Consider the following 16,660-nt stretch of genomic DNA (forward strand, 5'->3'; position numbering starts at 1 on the left):
AGCAGGTAGGACAATAAATCTTTCGACGTTGTATTGAGTAACAAATTGTGAATAAACAGTGTAAAAATTTATTGGAAAACGATGCTACATGAATAGTTACAGGTGTACAAAGTTGAAAACAGTTAAAATTCATTAAATTTACTGTAAATACTTATAAAAACATACAAACAATAGAAGTTTTACAAGAATATGTGCTAAATATAATACTAAATCGTTGTGTATGAGAATTACGCCTATAACTGCAACAGTTTGTGAATTATCAGTAAAAATCAAGGGTTTTTAGGTTAATTTTCATCACTGTCACTAAGTTCTTCATCAATCTCTGTTGTTTTGATTGTAATCATCTCATTTCTATAAAATCCTTTCAACTTCCCAATAAGATCACCCCATAAAAACTCTCCATCACATTTCGGACATTTTCCTACAATTGGCACGAATTCTCCAGGCTTTAAAAACAATTTACTTAGACAAATCAAGTGTGCAGTCATACTACAATCATTATTGATACATTCCAGCTTGTTTTTAACAATTATTTCATAGCAAATGCTGCAAATATTAATTCTCTCTGGATTTGCTTGACTTGGTTGACTTAATTGTGTTTTCTTTGACTTTGAAAGCTTTTTACTTATCACAGTTCCTTCAACTATAGGCATATGAAGAGGTGGACGTCTTTCAAGTGCGAAATTCTGTTTGAAAGACTCATCCAGCCACCGGACGGTTAATGGCAGGCGATTCCATGGTCCAACGCGTAGCATTTCACTCAAAATGCGAAGACAATAGTCGAAAACTTTCTCGCGGGGCTTCTTACGTTGTACTTTGTTGAGTCGACGAGAAATTGTTGGGTGTTGCCATGCCCATTCAAACTAAACGCCAGAAAAATCAAAATTACTCAATAAAATGTCAATATTTCAATTAAAATTAGGTTTTACATGGTGGTACTCACTCTTAGAGCTGCTATATCATTAGGAAATCCATGAATTATCATTACCATTGTCCTAAAAACACAAAATATTAATATTTTAAAGAATAATTTAAGTTTTTTAGGGAAATATTTTGTAAATAATGTTTAAATTAATTACCATGGTCCCTTTTTGCTTGTTCTTCGTGCTCCACCTGCCTGAGTGCCTTTATTATGCTGTTTTATCCTTCTGTTTGGGTTTACAGTGTAACCAATGTAAGTTCGACCCAAATATTTAGGATTTTTGCAATATAATAAATAAACCCCATGAAAATTCTCAATAACAGCTTCTTCAGTCATTGTTGCACATCCTAATCTACCATTCTAATCATAAAAACAAGTGGAAATCGGTCTAATTATTAAATTATCTTCATTTTAAATGTTTAAAGTTATTCAAAACAAAACTGAACAAAATACATAGGTTATGTTGACATTTTTGATCTAAGAGAAACATTTCTAGTTCTAGAGGGCGCTGTAAGCTGTATATTTGAATATTTTTAAATTTTAGGGTGTTTCTTCTTACTTCCGGTGTTTTTCATGATGGCCGACCCCTATTTAATTACATGTGATGTAACCATAGCAACGCGGAATAATTTCCCTGTTAGTGATAACCAATCAGAACTAGTTCTGAAACCTTTATCACTTCCGCTTAAATTTAAATTTGGTTTTGATTAATCCTATTATCTATTTTTAATTTGTTATCTTAAATTACTGCGAATTTTGCGTGTTTGATATTAAAAAGTTCTGATATTTAAATTCAAAGTCACATAGGTTGTTAGAATAGTCGCAAGAGGTCGTTGTAGAGCGCGGATGTCGCCTAATTTTAGCTGCTGACGTTTTTCGATAGCGTTTTTTGCTTTTAGCATTAATTGCAACATTCATTAGCGACCGCACGCAACCACGCAAGGAAAATTACAACAACCAAGTGCACTATTCGTTAATCTACGCATTGAAAATATCATTCCGGAAAACGTAAGTTGTGCATTTTTGTTCTTTAACCTGTTGCTCAACCCTGTCATGACTAATTTTTATCATATTTGTCCATACTTTACGTATTCTCACACTCTAATCGCTAATTGTATTTGCATTTATTACTCACGCATTCCAAAGGCCAGGAAAATGACGGTAATATACCCAATACAAAGACCCAAACATTATCTTTTAACAAAGATCATTTTGATTACAATATTAATGCCTGTGTTTTGTAGAGAAAGAAACAATTACAATGGAGCCTAACACATCATCCGGCCAGAACAAAAACAATATGTTGGAGCAGACCCAGCAACAGGTGAATGAAGTGGTGGGCATCATGAGGGTGAATGTTGAGAAAGTCCTCGAGCGTGATCACAAGCTCTCCGAACTGGATAAACGCTCGGATATTCTCCAGGAAGGAAGCAAACGTTTCGAGCAACAGGCGCAGAAGTTGAAACGCAAATATTGGTGGCAAAACCTGAAAATGATGATCATTCTGGGAGTGATTGGAGTGATCCTCTTAATTATCATCATTGGTAAGCATGCAATCATTGAATCAAGGTCAAGTTATAGCAATTAAAATTGTTTATACTTTAAAACATTGCTGTGAATTGATTGGAATTCTATTTAGTTTTGCACCGTTTTCTTTTCTTCTTTTTATTTTGCTGTATCTGCTTGTATTATTTGTTTTTGTTGATTTTGAGTTGACTAGCACCGCTTTGTGTTGTTTTATGTTATCTGGAAATTTCCACTCAAAGAATGTATTTGGTCCTAGTGTCGATAAGTTCATCGGTGGGAGGTGATAGTTCTTCGCCCGCTCCGGAGACACAGGCTCCACCACCAGCCGAACCCGCCGCCGGCAACTAATGTCTGCATATTTATCTGATTATTTCAACCGTACTGCTGGACTGCGCTTGCGACGTCGACCCATTGGCACACGAATCTACTTCTTCATGCTCTGGATGTAGAAATCATCATAAATATCATATTGCTATTATTATTTGAAAGGAATTCATTAATTTAAAGACGATAACATGCCAAAATTTGCTTTAGTTGATTGCTTATTGGAGAAGTTTTGTTATAATTATTGCTAGAATTTATTTAATCGAAAGTTTAGTTTGTTGATTGGATTTAGTAGCGTCCTTTGTTTTTTGGTAACACTTGATTTATCGCTATCGCACGCTAATCATAGATATCATCGGAGGATTCGCAGATGCGTTGATAGCGCGTCATCCTGTCTGTAGGTTTAATTCTATTATTACTGTTTTTGTGATTAACTATACATATATTATATGTGTCCAATTTAAGAAATATTGATCCTATTTTATATTGAATATATGTATTAAATAGAGATACGAATTTGTCATGTTTATATGTAGTATTAATATGTGTTGAAGGAATTATTAATAAAGCGAGAACATAGTAGTTTTCTTGTTTCCCACCCTGTATCTTGGAATCGGGTGGTCCAATCTAATTGCTGTTTTGGCAGCTTATAGAGGAATAATTGCTCTTTAATTTGATGTATTACACAACCCCTTAAAAGGCTTGGAACACCCCTAAACATGCCAGTAAACTTTGGTATATTTTGATAATTCTCAAAACACATGGTAGAAAACACCATATATCTCACAAACGGCTGATCCAATCTGATTCTATTTTATATATGTTATAGATTAAGAGTTGCTCTTTAATTTCATGTATGACACAACCCTTTAAAGGGCTCGGAACACCCCTAAAAACGTCAGTAAACTTTGGTATATTTTGATAATTCTCAAAACACATGGTAGAAATCACCCTATATCTCATAAACGGTTCATCCAATCTTATTCTATTTTATACATGTTATAGATAAAGAGTTGCTCTTTAATTTGATGTATAACACAACCCTTTAAAGGGCTTGGAACACCCCTAAACATGCTCGTAAACTTTGGTATATTTTGATAATTCTCAAAACACATGGCAGAAAACACCCTATATCTCACAAACGGCTCATCCAATCTTATTCTATTTTATACATGTTATAGATTAAGAGTTGCTCTTTAATTTGATGTATGACACAACCCTCTAAAGGGCTTGGAACACCCCTAAAATTGCCTGTAAACTTTGGTATATTTTGAAAATTCTCAAAACACATGGTAGAAAATACCCTATATCTCACGAACGGCTCATCCAACCTTATTCTATTTTGTATATGTTATAGATTAAGAGTTGCTCTTTAATTTGATGTATGGCACAACCCTTTAAAAGGCTTGAAACACCCCTAAAATTGCCTGTAAACTTTGGTATATTTTGAAAATTCTCAAAACACATGGTAGAAAATACCCTATATCTCACGAACGGCTCATCCAATTCTATTGAAATTTTATGCATTTTATAGAGGATGAGTTTTTCTTTAATTTGATGTATGACTCGACTTCCTAAAGGGCCCGGAACACCCTTAAAAATGCCAACGAAAATCATGAAATTTGTACCAAAATGTCGTCTAATTCAAGTAAAATCTGTTGAAATTTTTAAAAATTTGTTGAAAATGTGCTGAATTAAATCAAAAATCAGTCGAAACTTTTTAACCTCCTCACACATTCTGCTACCCTAATATTTTTAACTAATTTTCAGATTTATTTCGAGCCAAAATTATTTAAAAATATGCCCGCTGTTGCCCTCTTTTGATCATATTTGCTACTACGACTGACATTTTCAAAGCTTCAGAAGTTTTAAAAATTATCATTACTTTGAATCCTCGCCAATAGAGGCAAGTTTAATTTCAAAACTTTCTCAGCCTCCTAGGACATTCTGTTCTCCTAATAGCAAACACTGATTTTCAACAATTTTGAGAGCAAAATTTAGTTTCGTAAAGTCGAAAAATTACCTTGTTCTATCAGGAACGCAGAATGTGCGAGTAGGCTGTGAAAGTTTTGACGACGAGCTGTCATCTGTCGGCAAAGTACATAAGTTTGTTTCAAAAAGTTTTTGTTGCGCCCTGTAAGAGCTTTCAAAAACTTTATTCAAATAAAAATTTTGGCCGACAGAGGGCGCTAGTATACATTTTAAAACTTTATTTCAACACAAAATAAATAAAAAAAAATTAACTTTTTCTAATGAATTAAAATTTTCAGGTGCCACTAAGTTGTCTAAGGAAAAATAAAAGAAGTTCTCAATTACGAAAATATATTGCCATTCCAGAATGAAACAATACAAGACAAGATATGCGTGATAATAATTTCGAAATCAACACTGATATGAAAAACGCACAGAAACTAACAATTACAGTCTTCAACTTACACTCAAAATCTCAACCGGGTGCCAACGCGACGCGACAATTCAATTTAAGTTACAACTATAGAAATTTGTTACAATTATCCTAGATTACAGTTCAGAATGCACTACTTTCAATTCTTCTATTCTACTGATGAACTCCGACTTCTCAATGCAGCCGGTGCAATCCTCGCCCCAGTCGTTGATAATCCGCTTCAGGTCTCTCACTTTGAGCTTCTTCAGGTCCACGGTTTTCAAATCAATCTGCACATCATAACGCAAATCGCAAATTTGCGCGTCCTTCTTCTTCAGCTTCTCACAAATCTTATCTGAAGGCATGGACCATGACAAAGGCTTGGACATCTCACCAAGAATACCTGTAGCTGATGTTTCTAACCCTCCAAGGTAATAACACTAAAAACAACATTTAAACAATGAATTTTTACATAAACAACAGAATAATGTTATATATACTTACAAATCTGTTCTCTTTATCTTTTACTTTCTTGCAGAACTCTTTAAATGCAGTTTCAATCTTTTTGGGATCTGTTTTCTCACTTTCGACTCTAATGTGGCAGCAAACTTGTCCAGAGTTTTAATGCAAACCTCACATTCTCCGGCTTTGAGCGCGCTGATACTGGCCACCGATACGAGGAGCACAAGAAAAACCACTTGCAGCTCCATTTTCAATTATAAAACAGCCTGGAAAACAATTTCTGGTAAGTTATTAGGTTATATCAGTAAAAGTCATAAAATAATGAATAAGTAAATTGCAATGAATGAAACACGCGCCTACCTCAGCAAGAATAAAACAGTTGACGCAGGTGCGAGTTGTGGAATGTTTTGAGCAGTCCACGTTGCGTTGGCGATGAATTAATTGCGAGGAAACGAAATCATCAGAAACCGCTAGGCGAGCTCATAGAAGTTCAACGTTTTCGACAATTTGTCCTTACGTGATTGGTCCACGTTGGGTCCCCTTGAATTCTGTCAACTTTACATACAGCAAGAATTATTAACAAAAAAACTAAATTACATGGTATAATAATGTTATAAATAAATAAAACATAAAATATAAACGTTTATTTATAATTTTATTGTATTAATTTTGTTTAAAATACATAAGCAACCACATACACACCAAATTTTCAAGGTCAAGCTGTCAATCATACCAGTGGCAACAAAAATGTTCTCTAACACGTACGCCATTGCGCGTAAAAGGTTAAATTAGTTTCCGTGGTGGTTTGCAGTGGAAATTATAATGTAAGTAAAGCGTTTTTGAACGAAAAACGCTTCTAGTAAACGTAGCAAGTATTTCCACACGTTTTCCCTTTTAAATTTCAAAGATCCATGCAGTATTTCGCTTGTTTCAAGTAAATTTATCTTAGCATCTGCCAAGTGCACATGTTTCTGATGGCTTGACATATTTTAGAATTTCATAACAATCTTTCCTGTAATTAATTGATGAATACATCGGATTTCTGTCGGTTTCAGCTAATTGCAGCTGTTCAAGATGTCGAGGTTCTTCGCCGGCAGTGATTCCGACTCGGATAGCTCCTCTGATGAGGAGGTTATCCAAAGGGCACCAATCCCAACTTACACAGTATGTATTTCCGAATTCATTATAAATATTAACTTAATAATTAATCATGTGTGGTATAGTTCAGTGATGATGATGAGGAAGTCAAACGCGTTGTCCGCTCGACAAAAGAGAAGCGTTTTGAAGAGCTCACAAACATCATCAAGCAAATACGAAATCACAAGAAGATTAAGGACATGAGCAGCATGCTTACAAGTTTTGAAGACTTGCAGAAAGCTTATGTGAAAGCAACGCCTGTCATCGTTAAAGAAGAAAATGGTCAAACGCCGCGCTTTTACACGCGCTGCTTGGTGGAACTGGAGGATTTCATCAATGAGATGTGGGAGGATCGCGACGGGCGTAAATCAATGAGCAAAAATAACAGCAAATCACTGGGATCAATGCGTCAAAAACTCCGTAAATATCTTAAGGACTTCGATGAAGATCTTGCGAAATTCCGCGAAAACCCAGACCAGCCTGATGAAGAAGAAGAGGAGGAGAAACGTGAACCCGAAGCTGATTCCGACTCCGAAGTCCCGGCGAAACCTGCGGCTAAACAAGCCGAACGTAAAGTTTCTCCTGATGACGATGAAGACTCCGACTCGGATGATTGGCCCTCAGATTCCGAGTCCGACGAATCCTCATCAGATGATGAAAAGTTCACAAGTATCCGAGAGAAGTTCTTAAAGAAACCGGAGGTACGCAAGAAGACGACGAAGAGAAACAACGCTTGAAGGAAGAACGTCGTAAAGACCGCAAGGATAAAGAACGCCGTAAAGCTAAACGTGAAGAAGACGATGATGGCGATGGTGAATGGGAAACCGTCAAGGGTGGAGTTGCTATTCCCAGTGAGAAGCCCAAGATGTTCGCCAAGGATGCCGAAATTGATTTGAGTCTGGTAATTAAGAAGTTGTCCGAAATTATGGCAGCTAGAGGCAAAAAACGCACGGATCGTCGTGAACAGATTGAATTGCTGCATGAACTGCAGAATATCTCTGAATTACATCAACTGGGACCGGCGATTAGCGTCAAGATTAAGTTCGCGATCATTTCGTCGATTTTTGATTACAATCCGAAGGTTTCCGATGCAATGAAACCCGAATATTGGACTAAGTAAGTTTGTAGTACTAAATCTGATGCAATTGTTGTGCAATATTAATTTTGTTTTGTTTATAGGCTGATGGAACGTATGACTGAGTTGATGGACACTCTACATAAGCATCCCGAAGTTATCATCTCGGAAAATGTTACCGATGAAACTGAGAATTACGAAACTGTGCCGTATCACGTGCGCGGGTGTGTTCTCACTTCGGTGGAGCGCTTGGATGATGAATTCATCAAGCTTTTGAAGGAGTGTGATCCTCATAGTAATGAATATGTTGAAAGGTTAGTGAATTTTAAGGTTTTGTTAGGTAAATTTGTATTTTGGATGCGCACAACTTCAGAATTAACAGAAAAAAAGTAATTGTTTCTTTTGCTATGTTATAAATAACTATTAATGAATATTCTGACAAAATTTTGAGGTAATATACTGGATATTTTGGTAATTAGAGTGAATATTATAAGATAAAACTAGTTTTTTACAGTTTACTTGAAATTAACTTGAAAAAAATGTTTAAATACTATACTTATTTATGTATTTTGTAGATTGAAGGATGAATGCAAAGTGGCAAGTCTCATTGAAAAGGTCCAGCTGTATTTAGAGCGCACCAGCGTCCAATCAGAACTATGCCGTGTATATCTCCGCAAAATCGAACACTTATACTACAAGTTCGACCCGCGTGTCTTGCAACAAAAGCAGGGACAAGTCCCCAAGGACGTCATCACTTCCGTGCAGGAAATGGAAAAGTTATGTCGTTACATCTACGCCAAGGATGGCACCGACCGTCTGCGAACTCGCGCCATTCTTTCGCACATCTATCATCACGCTCTTCATGACAACTGGTTCCAAGCCAGAGACTTAGTACTCATGTCACATCTACAGGAGACTATTCATCACTCTGATCCTAGCACACAGGTAATTATTTATTATTTTATTATTTATTTATGAAATAATCATTGAAATTTTCTTATTAGATTTTGTACAATCGTACAATGGCACATCTCGGCCTCTGCGCCTTCCGCCACGCAAATATCAAAGACGCACACAACTGTCTCGTCGATTTGATGATGACTGGTAAACCCAAGGAGTTATTGGCGCAAGGATTACTCCCGCAGCGTCAACATGAGCGCAGTAAGGAGCAGGAGAAGATCGAAAAGCAGCGCCAGATGCCATTCCACATGCATATTAATCTTGAATTGTTGGAATGTGTTTATCTTGTGTCTGCAATGCTGATCGAAATACCCTACATGGCTGCGCACGAATTCGACGCACGTCGTCGTATGATTTCCAAGACTTTCTACCAACAATTACGTTCTTCTGAGCGTCAAAGTTTGGTAGGACCTCCGGAGAGTATGCGTGAACATGTCGTCGCCGCGGCGAAAGCAATGCGCAACGGACACTGGGCCGCATGCAACACTTACATTATCAACGATAAAATGAATGCCAAAGTGTGGGATTTGTTCTATCAAGCGAACACTGTCCGTGAAATGTTGACGAAACTCATCAAAGAGGAAGCTCTGCGCACTTATCTATTCACTTACTCGCATGTTTATGATTCCATCTCCATGGCCACTCTGGCTGATATGTTTGAGATGGAAAAACCGAATGTGCATTCGATTATTTCGAAAATGATCATCAATGAGGAGTTGATGGCTTCGCTGGATGATCCCACTCAGACTGTTGTGATGCATCGCAGTGAACCTTCACGTCTGCAATCGTTGGCTATGCAGTTGGCGGATAAAATCAACAACTTTGTGGATTCCAATGAGAGAATTTTGGAGACCAAGCAGGGTAACTTCTTCCTGAGGGGTGGAAACCAAGGCAACTTCCGCGGTGATCGCCAGAACTACAGGAATAATAACCAGGAGTGGAACAGGCAGCGGCGCGATAGGGATAACCATCGTGGTGATCGTGATGGACACCGCGGTGATAATCATCGAGATGGACATCGCGATAATCACCGGGATGGGCATCGTGACAACCACAGAGATAATCATCGGGAGCGTCGTGAGAACAACTATCGCGATAGGGATAATTAGACGAGTTCAATTTGTATATGACATTTGTATTAGCCAGTGACCTGGCGCATTTCCAATTGATGATTACACAAAATTCTGCCGTAATATTTTGGTTTTTCCAGTTTTTAGAGTCAACTTTCTCGATTGTAATCGTATTTTTAATTAAACTGTTAGTTTTAACATTTATGCCCACATTGTTACAGAAGAATAAGTTTTGTTTTAATAAAATGTGCTGGAGAATTGAATGTTTGAGTTTTTGAATTTGAATTAAGGTTCTCAAAATGTTTTCTTGAAAGTTTTGAACTACTAGCGCCCTCTATCCGCCAATAACTCAACCACGCCAAAGTTCTAAAGCTTTATGTACAGAGCGCACTCTGAACTTTCAAACATGAACTTCACCTCGTCGCCACTAGATAGCAGCACAATCGCAAAGCTTTTATCTCTCCGGGTTTCTAATATTTAATATTAATTTTGACGACTCAGCAAAGCAAAATCACCCAAAATTTGGTCTCGAAACGGTTGCAAATAAGTTTGTAATATTCGGATCGCAGAAAGTACGAGGAGGCTAAGAACGTAAAAAGGCGCGTTAATTTAAATTTTAAAGTTTTGTAGTTTTGGAAACGTCAGTTGTGATAATATTTTTCATAGGCAGAGGGCACTACCAGTTCTATAATTCTACTTTTTGTGTACATACTTGCAGTTTAGTAGGTTAACTGTTTTGTTTATAATAATGCCTAATTGTGATAATTTAAACGTATGTTAAGTACTTATACTAATTACTCAATAGTAAAGCTTTGTTTTCTTTCATTTTAGACCTCACTCAACATCTCTGTTGATGATTTTTCACCAATTGCCAGCAGTTCGCAACAATGCAATGTTACCATGCAACAAGTGTTATCGAATACCAACAAAAGTCTTCATTTGTTGAAAAACCCAGACAAAAACAATCAAGAAACAAAGTTTGATCACATGTCAACATCTGGGTTATGGTCCAGCTTTGAGAAACACAACTCAAATGAAAATGAACAAGAAATAACTTTGGTATGTTTTGATATGTTTAAAATAAGCTTAGTAGAGTTTAAAATGTTTTAATACAAGTATTTATTGTTAATTTTAGACACAGTTACATAACATTGGATCTTCTAGTATACTCTGGAATTTAAAGTCATGGATTGATGCATCAGAAGAGTTCCACAAGGAAATGGAGTATTTAAATATAAATACTATCAAGAAACAAATGAAGAATTTGGTGGTGCCATTTCTGGTTGCAATCATTGACAAAGAAGACTGTATTCAAGATACTTTAAATGTTTATAATAGTGCTACATTTATTCTAAGAGATCCATCAGGTAAACACTTTCAATTTGTGTACACATATTGCTTAATTGTATTTTTTCTTATTGTAGGAACAATTAAAGCTGTGATTTCCAAAGATATTCTTAATGAAAATGAATATCTTGTTTCAAATTCCGTTGTGGTGCTCAGGAACTTCAGGGTTTTACAAATTAAGAAAGTATACTATATTATTTTAAACAAACAGAATCTGGAAGCAGTGTTTACGGGACACACAAAAGTTTCACTGCTAGCTCATCAAGAACTTCCAAAACATAATGTTTTTATAAATACTAAAGAAACTACTGATTTGCCATTAGAAAACAAACAGAATAATGCAGAGAAATTAATTAAAACAAGTTCTGTTATGCCAAAGCTAGATTTAGAGTTAAACATTGAAGATAATTCTACTAAAATGTTAAATAATTCAGTAGTAAATTGTGATACAATGAACAAAACTGCAAACGCAAGAGACAGATTAAATCAGACTTCTTTTATAATGCCTGATTTAGATTTTGATTTTGATGGTGAAATAGACTGTGATACAGATGAAGGCAGTAATCCCTTGAAAAGGCAAAAAATAGATGTTGAACATGCTAAGAAAAGTGATTCTGCCATATCTATTGATGCAAACTGCACTGATATTAAGAACAGTTTGGTTAATGTGAAACCCAAGCAAGCATTTAAGTTTGTGAAACGAAAAATAGAATTAGACAATAAGATATCAAATTTTGGATCTCATTTAGAAGAGCCACAACTTCAACAGAATGAAAAACCAGATATTTTCAGTCAAGTTGGAAGTACAACTGAAAAGCCTGAGGATAAACAGATTGTCGAGCAAGTATTTGAGGGGTTAGATGTATCTTGTTTGTTGGATGACTTTTAATGTTGTATTTTAGTACTTTTCTTGATTAAATGTAATTGTAAATGAATAATTGTTATAATTAAGTATTATTAGTTAGTACAGATGTACCCAAATAACAAAAATCAAATTGTTAACTTATTGTGTATCAAAATAAAATTAGAAAATCCTGCTACCGCCCTCTGTGAATGAAAAACCACAACAACTAAAAGTTCTATAGCTTTAAAGCTTCATCTCTACAGCGCGCATCATTAGCTTTCAAATATGAACTTCTACCTGTCGCCACTAGAGGTCAGCACAATCGCGCAGCTTTTATCCGCTATGTTCACTTTCTGCGATCCTAATATTCAATCTTTATTTTGTCGACTCTGCGAGGCAAAATCACGCAAAATTTTGTCTCGAAACGGTTGAAAATAAGTTTCTAATATTCGGATCGCAGAAAGTACAAGGAGGCTGATACAGGTTTAGCGGCAACTTGTAGCGGCGGGTAAAATTAATGTTTAAAAATCTTTTTTCAGCAAGTGCAGCTTCTGTATAATTGGAATTTTTAAATTCTGTTTTCGGATTCTGTAAGCTAATAAAATTTTATATCGACTAGTTAAAATTATTTTCTTAACATTGACCGTTTAACAATTTGCAATTTTATAGAAAAAATTGAATATTTATGGAAATCAATTGAAATAACATGTATAAAAATCTGGCGGGAACTGTCTATGCTCACTTTCTGCGTTCCTAATATTCATTCTTTATTTTGTCGACTCTGCGAGGCAAAATCGCGCAAAATTTTGTCTCGAAACGGTTGAAAATAAGTTTGTAATATTCGGATCGCAGAAGTGTGAGGAGGCTGATACAGGTTTGCGGCAACTTGGCGGGTAAATTAAAAGTTTAAAAATAAAAGGTAGGAAACTTTGAGAATGTTAGTTGAGATGGTGTTCATCAACAGAGGTCACTAGCAGTCACTTTAAATTAATTTTCGTCATATTTTTGTCCGTTTTTGAAATCTGAAAACGAATAAAACTAGGGATAAAAAATAATGATCAAAAAATAATCAAAAATATTATTTATTACAAACACAAATTATGGTTACAGAAAGTTTATACAATAAATATCAACTCTTTTACAAACTAAATATATAAAAAAGTGAAAATCATCCATATGGTTCGCGAGTTACAACCAATTTTCCACCGCGTGTTCCTACAAAATCACAAATAGAGCTATTTTCAATTGCCATTTTTAGGGCACTTCTAGCCGCACTACAGGGTGAATCTATAGCGCAGATGTAACAGCAACTCTTGAGCTATAAACTCATGCAAAGAAACTAAAAATCACCCTTATAGTTCGCGAGTTATAGGCTAGTTTCCACCGCGTGTTTTCTAAAAATCACAAATGGGGGTATTTTCATCGGCCATTTTAGGGTACTTCTAGACGCAGTACGTGGTGACTGTAGGGCGCACATAGAAGAGCAACTCCGCGACAATGTAAGTTCTTCAAAAAATCCCAAATAACCCTTACAATCCGTGAGTTATTACCAAATGGGATAAATGATCTTATAGTTAAGGTGCAGATTAAAAACCCTACTCAACAACACCCGCAACCACATCCCCATTCTCCAATCCGTCTTCTTGTACTTCATCCGCCGCATTCACACATAACTCTTCATCTGTTTCCCACGAACCAAACAGCAAATCCTTGAGTTGTCGAACGGTAATTTCTGCTCTAGTCCATTTCGACTTATCCTTGGATGACGTAACCCTTTGGATGCTCGCCTCGATACTATCCCTCATAATAAACTTATGAACCACAGTTTTCCTACAAAATAAATAAAAAAATCAACACTATTCCCAACACTATTACAAAAAATATATCAAACAACCTTTTCTGACCAATACGATGCACCCTTCCAATCGCCTGCAGCTCCTCAGCAGGATCAAGAATCGGCTCCGCGAAAATCACATGCGTAGCTTCAATTAAATTCAACCCTTTGGCGCCCAAATTCACAGGCAGTATCATCGCAGTAACGCCTTTATCCACATCTTTAAAATCCTCCACAGTTTTCACAACCTGCTTACCACTCATAAGCACCACTGATTTAATATCATTCTGCTCAAAGATATCTTTAAGTATCTTCAGCACAGGTTGAAACGATGAAAATACCAGCACCTTCACACCCTCTTCCTCTTGCATCAATTCCTTGATGAGTCTTACAATCCTGCCAACTTTACTTGAACAGTTTCCATTGACAACAATATCATCAGTCTCCACAACTGTCTGCGGTTTAAAAAGCGACTGATCCACACAGCTTATCTCAGATAAAGGCTGAACTTGTCTGCAGACAGCACAAGTAATTTTCTGATCCGCACGCACCATATTCCTGCCCACAATGGTCTCCATACAAACCAGACAGAAGGCATGGCCACACTGCATCATGTTCCACGACTTCTCCAGCGGATATCTACAGATGGGGCACGGGTCCAAGTTTTGTTCATCTCGATTATGCAAAGAAACAAGGTACTTATTGGTCCCCAAACATTTTTCTAACTTCGCAGTGTGTCCCTTATGCTCTTGCTCCAAATTAAAACGATAAACATCAATCTACAACAAAAAATAAATAAAATCATCAAACACATTCAACATCACATTAAAATATAAGCTTACCTCGTGTTCGGATAACTCATTAATATGTTCTTCAAACATTTTAGATCGTTGAAATCGTTCAAATAGAAGCAATATTAATAAAACGAATAATAAAAAAATTTCGTCGTTTTATGCTGTTTTACGCGTTAAAACGCAGAATAAAGCTTTTAAAACGTGCTGTTTTCAAATAAGCATTTTTCAAGCATTTTAGATCGTTACGAAATCGTTCAAATAAACAATAGCTAATAAAAACGGAGTAATAAAAATTTCGTCGTTTTATGCTGTTTACGCGTTAAACGCAGATTAAAACTCAAAACGTGCTGTTTTGCTAAAATAAAGCATTTTTCAAGCATTTTGATCGTTGAAATCGTTCAAATAGACATAATATTAATAAAAAACGAATAATAAAAACTTCGTCGTTTTTATGCTGTTTACGCGTTAAAACGCAGATTAAAACTCAAAACGTTCTGTTGTGTAAAATAATCCATTTTCAAGCATTTTAGATCGTTGAAATCGTTCAAATAGAAGCAATATTAATTAAAACGAATAATAAAAAAATTTACGTCCGTTTTTATGCTGTTTTACGCGTTAAACGCAGATTAAAAGCTCAAAACGTGCTGTTTTGCTAAAATAAGCATTTTTCAAACGCATTTTAGATCGTTGAAATCGTTCAAATAGAAGCAATATTAATAAAACGAATAGCCAGAATTCATTGTTTTATGCTGTTGTACGCGTTAAACGCAGATTAAGCTCAAAACGATGCTGTTTTGCTAAAATAAAAGCTTGTTACACCAAGCATTTTCAGATCGTTGAAATCGTTCAAATGCAGAACGCAATATTAATAAAAAACGAATAATAAAATTTCGTCTTTTGCATGCTGTTTTACGCGTTAAAACGCAGATTAAAACTCAAAACGTACTGTTTTTGCTAAAATAAGCATTTCAAGCATTTTAGATCGTTGAAATGAACAAATAGAAGCAATATTAATAAGAAACAGGCAAAAGAATTTATTAGTTTTTATGCTTCTTTACGCGTTAAAACGCAGATTAAAGCTCAAAACGTGCTGTTTTGCTAAAATAAGCATTTTCAAGCATTTTAGATCGTTGAAATCGTTCAAATAAAAGCAATATTAATAAAAACGAATAATAAAAATTCGTCGTTTTAATGCTGTTTTACGCGTTAAAACGCAGATTGAAAACTCAAAACGTGCTGTTTTGCTAAAATAAGCATTTTCAAGCATTTTGAATCGTTGCAGCGTCGTTTTATTGGTACCGGTATTGTAAAAACGGAATAATAAAATTTCGTCGTTTTATGCTGTTTTACGCGTTAAAACGCTGATTAAAGCTCAAAACGTGCTGTTTTGCTAAAATAAGCATTTTTAAGCATTTTAGATCGTTAAAAATCGTTCAAATAAAAGCAATATTAATAAAAACGAATAATAAAAATTCGTCGTTTTTATGCTGTTTTACGCGTTAAAACGCAGATTAAAACTCAAAACGTGCTGTTTTGCTAAAATAAGCATTTTCAGAAGCATTTTTAGATCGTTGAAATCGTTCAAATAGACGCAATAAAATAAAACAGATAATAAAAATTTCGTCGAACATGCTGTTTTACGCGTTAAAACGCAGAATGAAGCTCAAAACGTGCTGTTTTGCTAAAATAAGCATTTTCAAGCATTTTTAAGATCGTTGAAATCGTTTTCAAATATACGCAATATTAATAAAAAACAGATGTAAGGCTGCATTGATTTTTTTGTAGCGACACGCGTGTAAAGCAGATTAAAGCTCAAAACGATGTTTGCTAAATGGCATTTTCAAACATTTTTAGATCGTGAAATCGTTCAAATAGAAGCAATATTAATAAAAACGAATAATAAAAAAAATTTGTGTTTGCTGTTTTGCCGTTAAAAAACGCAGATTAAAAACGGTAGCTGTTTTGCTAAAATAAACATTTT

At 35.4% G+C, this 16,660-nt stretch overlaps 6 protein-coding genes across 7 annotated transcripts; 3 read left to right on the forward strand and 3 right to left on the reverse strand.

Annotated features, from left to right (window-relative positions):
* Positions 1–211: 211 nt before the first annotated feature.
* Positions 212–1,596, reverse strand: LOC135797983 (structure-specific endonuclease subunit slx1-like). The gene is made up of 3 exons (XM_065310629.1): positions 1,080–1,596; positions 944–995; positions 212–863 (listed from the first exon to the last, which is right to left on the reverse strand). The coding sequence occupies exons 1-3, from the start codon at positions 1,256–1,258 to the stop codon at positions 285–287; spliced, it is 810 nt and encodes a 269-aa protein (XP_065166701.1). The 5' UTR covers positions 1,259–1,596; the 3' UTR covers positions 212–284.
* A 144-nt stretch (positions 1,597–1,740) lies between these two features.
* Positions 1,741–3,355, forward strand: LOC135798012 (synaptobrevin-like). 2 transcript variants are annotated; one of them, XM_065310670.1, is made up of 3 exons: positions 1,741–1,930; positions 2,167–2,466; positions 2,689–3,355. In XM_065310670.1, the coding sequence occupies exons 2-3, from the start codon at positions 2,184–2,186 to the stop codon at positions 2,703–2,705; spliced, it is 300 nt and encodes a 99-aa protein (XP_065166742.1). In that variant the 5' UTR covers positions 1,741–1,930; positions 2,167–2,183; the 3' UTR covers positions 2,706–3,355. The 2 variants fall into 2 exon arrangements, with proteins under 2 accessions (XP_065166742.1, XP_065166732.1); XM_065310660.1 differs by having other exon boundaries at positions 2,706–3,355.
* A 1,723-nt stretch (positions 3,356–5,078) lies between these two features.
* On the reverse strand, positions 5,079–6,174 carry LOC135798005 (mesencephalic astrocyte-derived neurotrophic factor homolog). Its single transcript, XM_065310650.1, is given in 4 exon segments — positions 5,079–5,596; positions 5,661–5,744; positions 5,747–5,884; positions 5,979–6,174. Coding segments are annotated over 3 exon segments (507 nt in total). The 5' UTR covers positions 5,867–5,884; positions 5,979–6,174; the 3' UTR covers positions 5,079–5,293.
* Positions 6,175–6,354: 180 nt separating this feature from the next.
* On the forward strand, positions 6,355–10,060 carry LOC135797964 (eukaryotic translation initiation factor 3 subunit C-like). The gene is given in 7 exon segments (XM_065310606.1): positions 6,355–6,442; positions 6,674–6,782; positions 6,842–7,474; positions 7,477–7,871; positions 7,935–8,144; positions 8,406–8,775; positions 8,835–10,060. Coding segments are annotated over 6 exon segments (2,763 nt in total). The 5' UTR covers positions 6,355–6,442; positions 6,674–6,692; the 3' UTR covers positions 9,900–10,060.
* Positions 10,061–10,532: 472 nt separating this feature from the next.
* On the forward strand, positions 10,533–12,145 carry LOC135797973 (uncharacterized). Its single transcript, XM_065310617.1, has 4 exons — positions 10,533–10,632; positions 10,692–10,919; positions 10,996–11,227; positions 11,285–12,145. The coding sequence occupies exons 1-4, from the start codon at positions 10,609–10,611 to the stop codon at positions 12,094–12,096; spliced, it is 1,296 nt and encodes a 431-aa protein (XP_065166689.1). The 5' UTR covers positions 10,533–10,608; the 3' UTR covers positions 12,097–12,145.
* Positions 12,146–13,117: 972 nt separating this feature from the next.
* Positions 13,118–14,766, reverse strand: LOC135803344 (E3 ubiquitin-protein ligase SHPRH-like). Its single transcript, XM_065316938.1, has 3 exons — positions 14,728–14,766; positions 13,946–14,664; positions 13,118–13,881 (listed from the first exon to the last, which is right to left on the reverse strand). Exons 1-3 carry the CDS (start codon positions 14,764–14,766, stop codon positions 13,647–13,649), a joined length of 993 nt encoding a protein of 330 aa, XP_065173010.1. The 3' UTR covers positions 13,118–13,646.
* Between the last annotated feature and the right edge of the window lie 1,894 nt (positions 14,767–16,660).

Source organism: Atheta coriaria, unplaced genomic scaffold (assembly GCF_025399875.1).
Source record: "Atheta coriaria isolate IRGN ID8LTWV9N9 unplaced genomic scaffold, Caltech_Dcor_3.1 hic_scaffold_2_pilon, whole genome shotgun sequence".
NCBI lineage: Eukaryota > Metazoa > Arthropoda > Insecta > Coleoptera > Staphylinidae > Dalotia > Dalotia coriaria.

Coding starts and splice junctions, on each gene's coding strand:
- LOC135797983 (XM_065310629.1), bottom strand. CDS start 1,258: ATGACTGAAGAAGCTGTTATTGAGAATTTTCATGGGGTTTATTTATTA. Junction 996..1,079: donor ACAAGCAAAAAGGGACCATG/GTAATTAATTTA, acceptor TTGTGTTTTTAG/GACAATGGTAATGATAATTC. Junction 864..943: donor ATGATATAGCAGCTCTAAGA/GTGAGTACCACC, acceptor TCTGGCGTTTAG/TTTGAATGGGCATGGCAACA.
- LOC135798012 (XM_065310660.1), top strand. CDS start 2,184: ATGGAGCCTAACACATCATCCGGCCAGAACAAAAACAATATGTTGGAG. Junction 2,467..2,705: donor CCTCTTAATTATCATCATTG/GTAAGCATGCAA, acceptor ATTTGGTCCTAG/TGTCGATAAGTTCATCGGTG.
- LOC135797973 (XM_065310617.1), top strand. CDS start 10,609: ATGCCTAATTGTGATAATTTAAAC. Junction 10,920..10,995: donor ATGAACAAGAAATAACTTTG/GTATGTTTTGAT, acceptor TGTTAATTTTAG/ACACAGTTACATAACATTGG. Junction 11,228..11,284: donor TATTCTAAGAGATCCATCAG/GTAAACACTTTC, acceptor TTCTTATTGTAG/GAACAATTAAAGCTGTGATT.
- LOC135803344 (XM_065316938.1), bottom strand. CDS start 14,766: ATGTTTGAAGAACATATTAATGAGTTATCCGAACACGAG. Junction 14,665..14,727: donor ATGAGTTATCCGAACACGAG/GTAAGCTTATAT, acceptor TTTTTGTTGTAG/ATTGATGTTTATCGTTTTAA. Junction 13,882..13,945: donor CATCGTATTGGTCAGAAAAG/GTTGTTTGATAT, acceptor TTTATTTTGTAG/GAAAACTGTGGTTCATAAGT.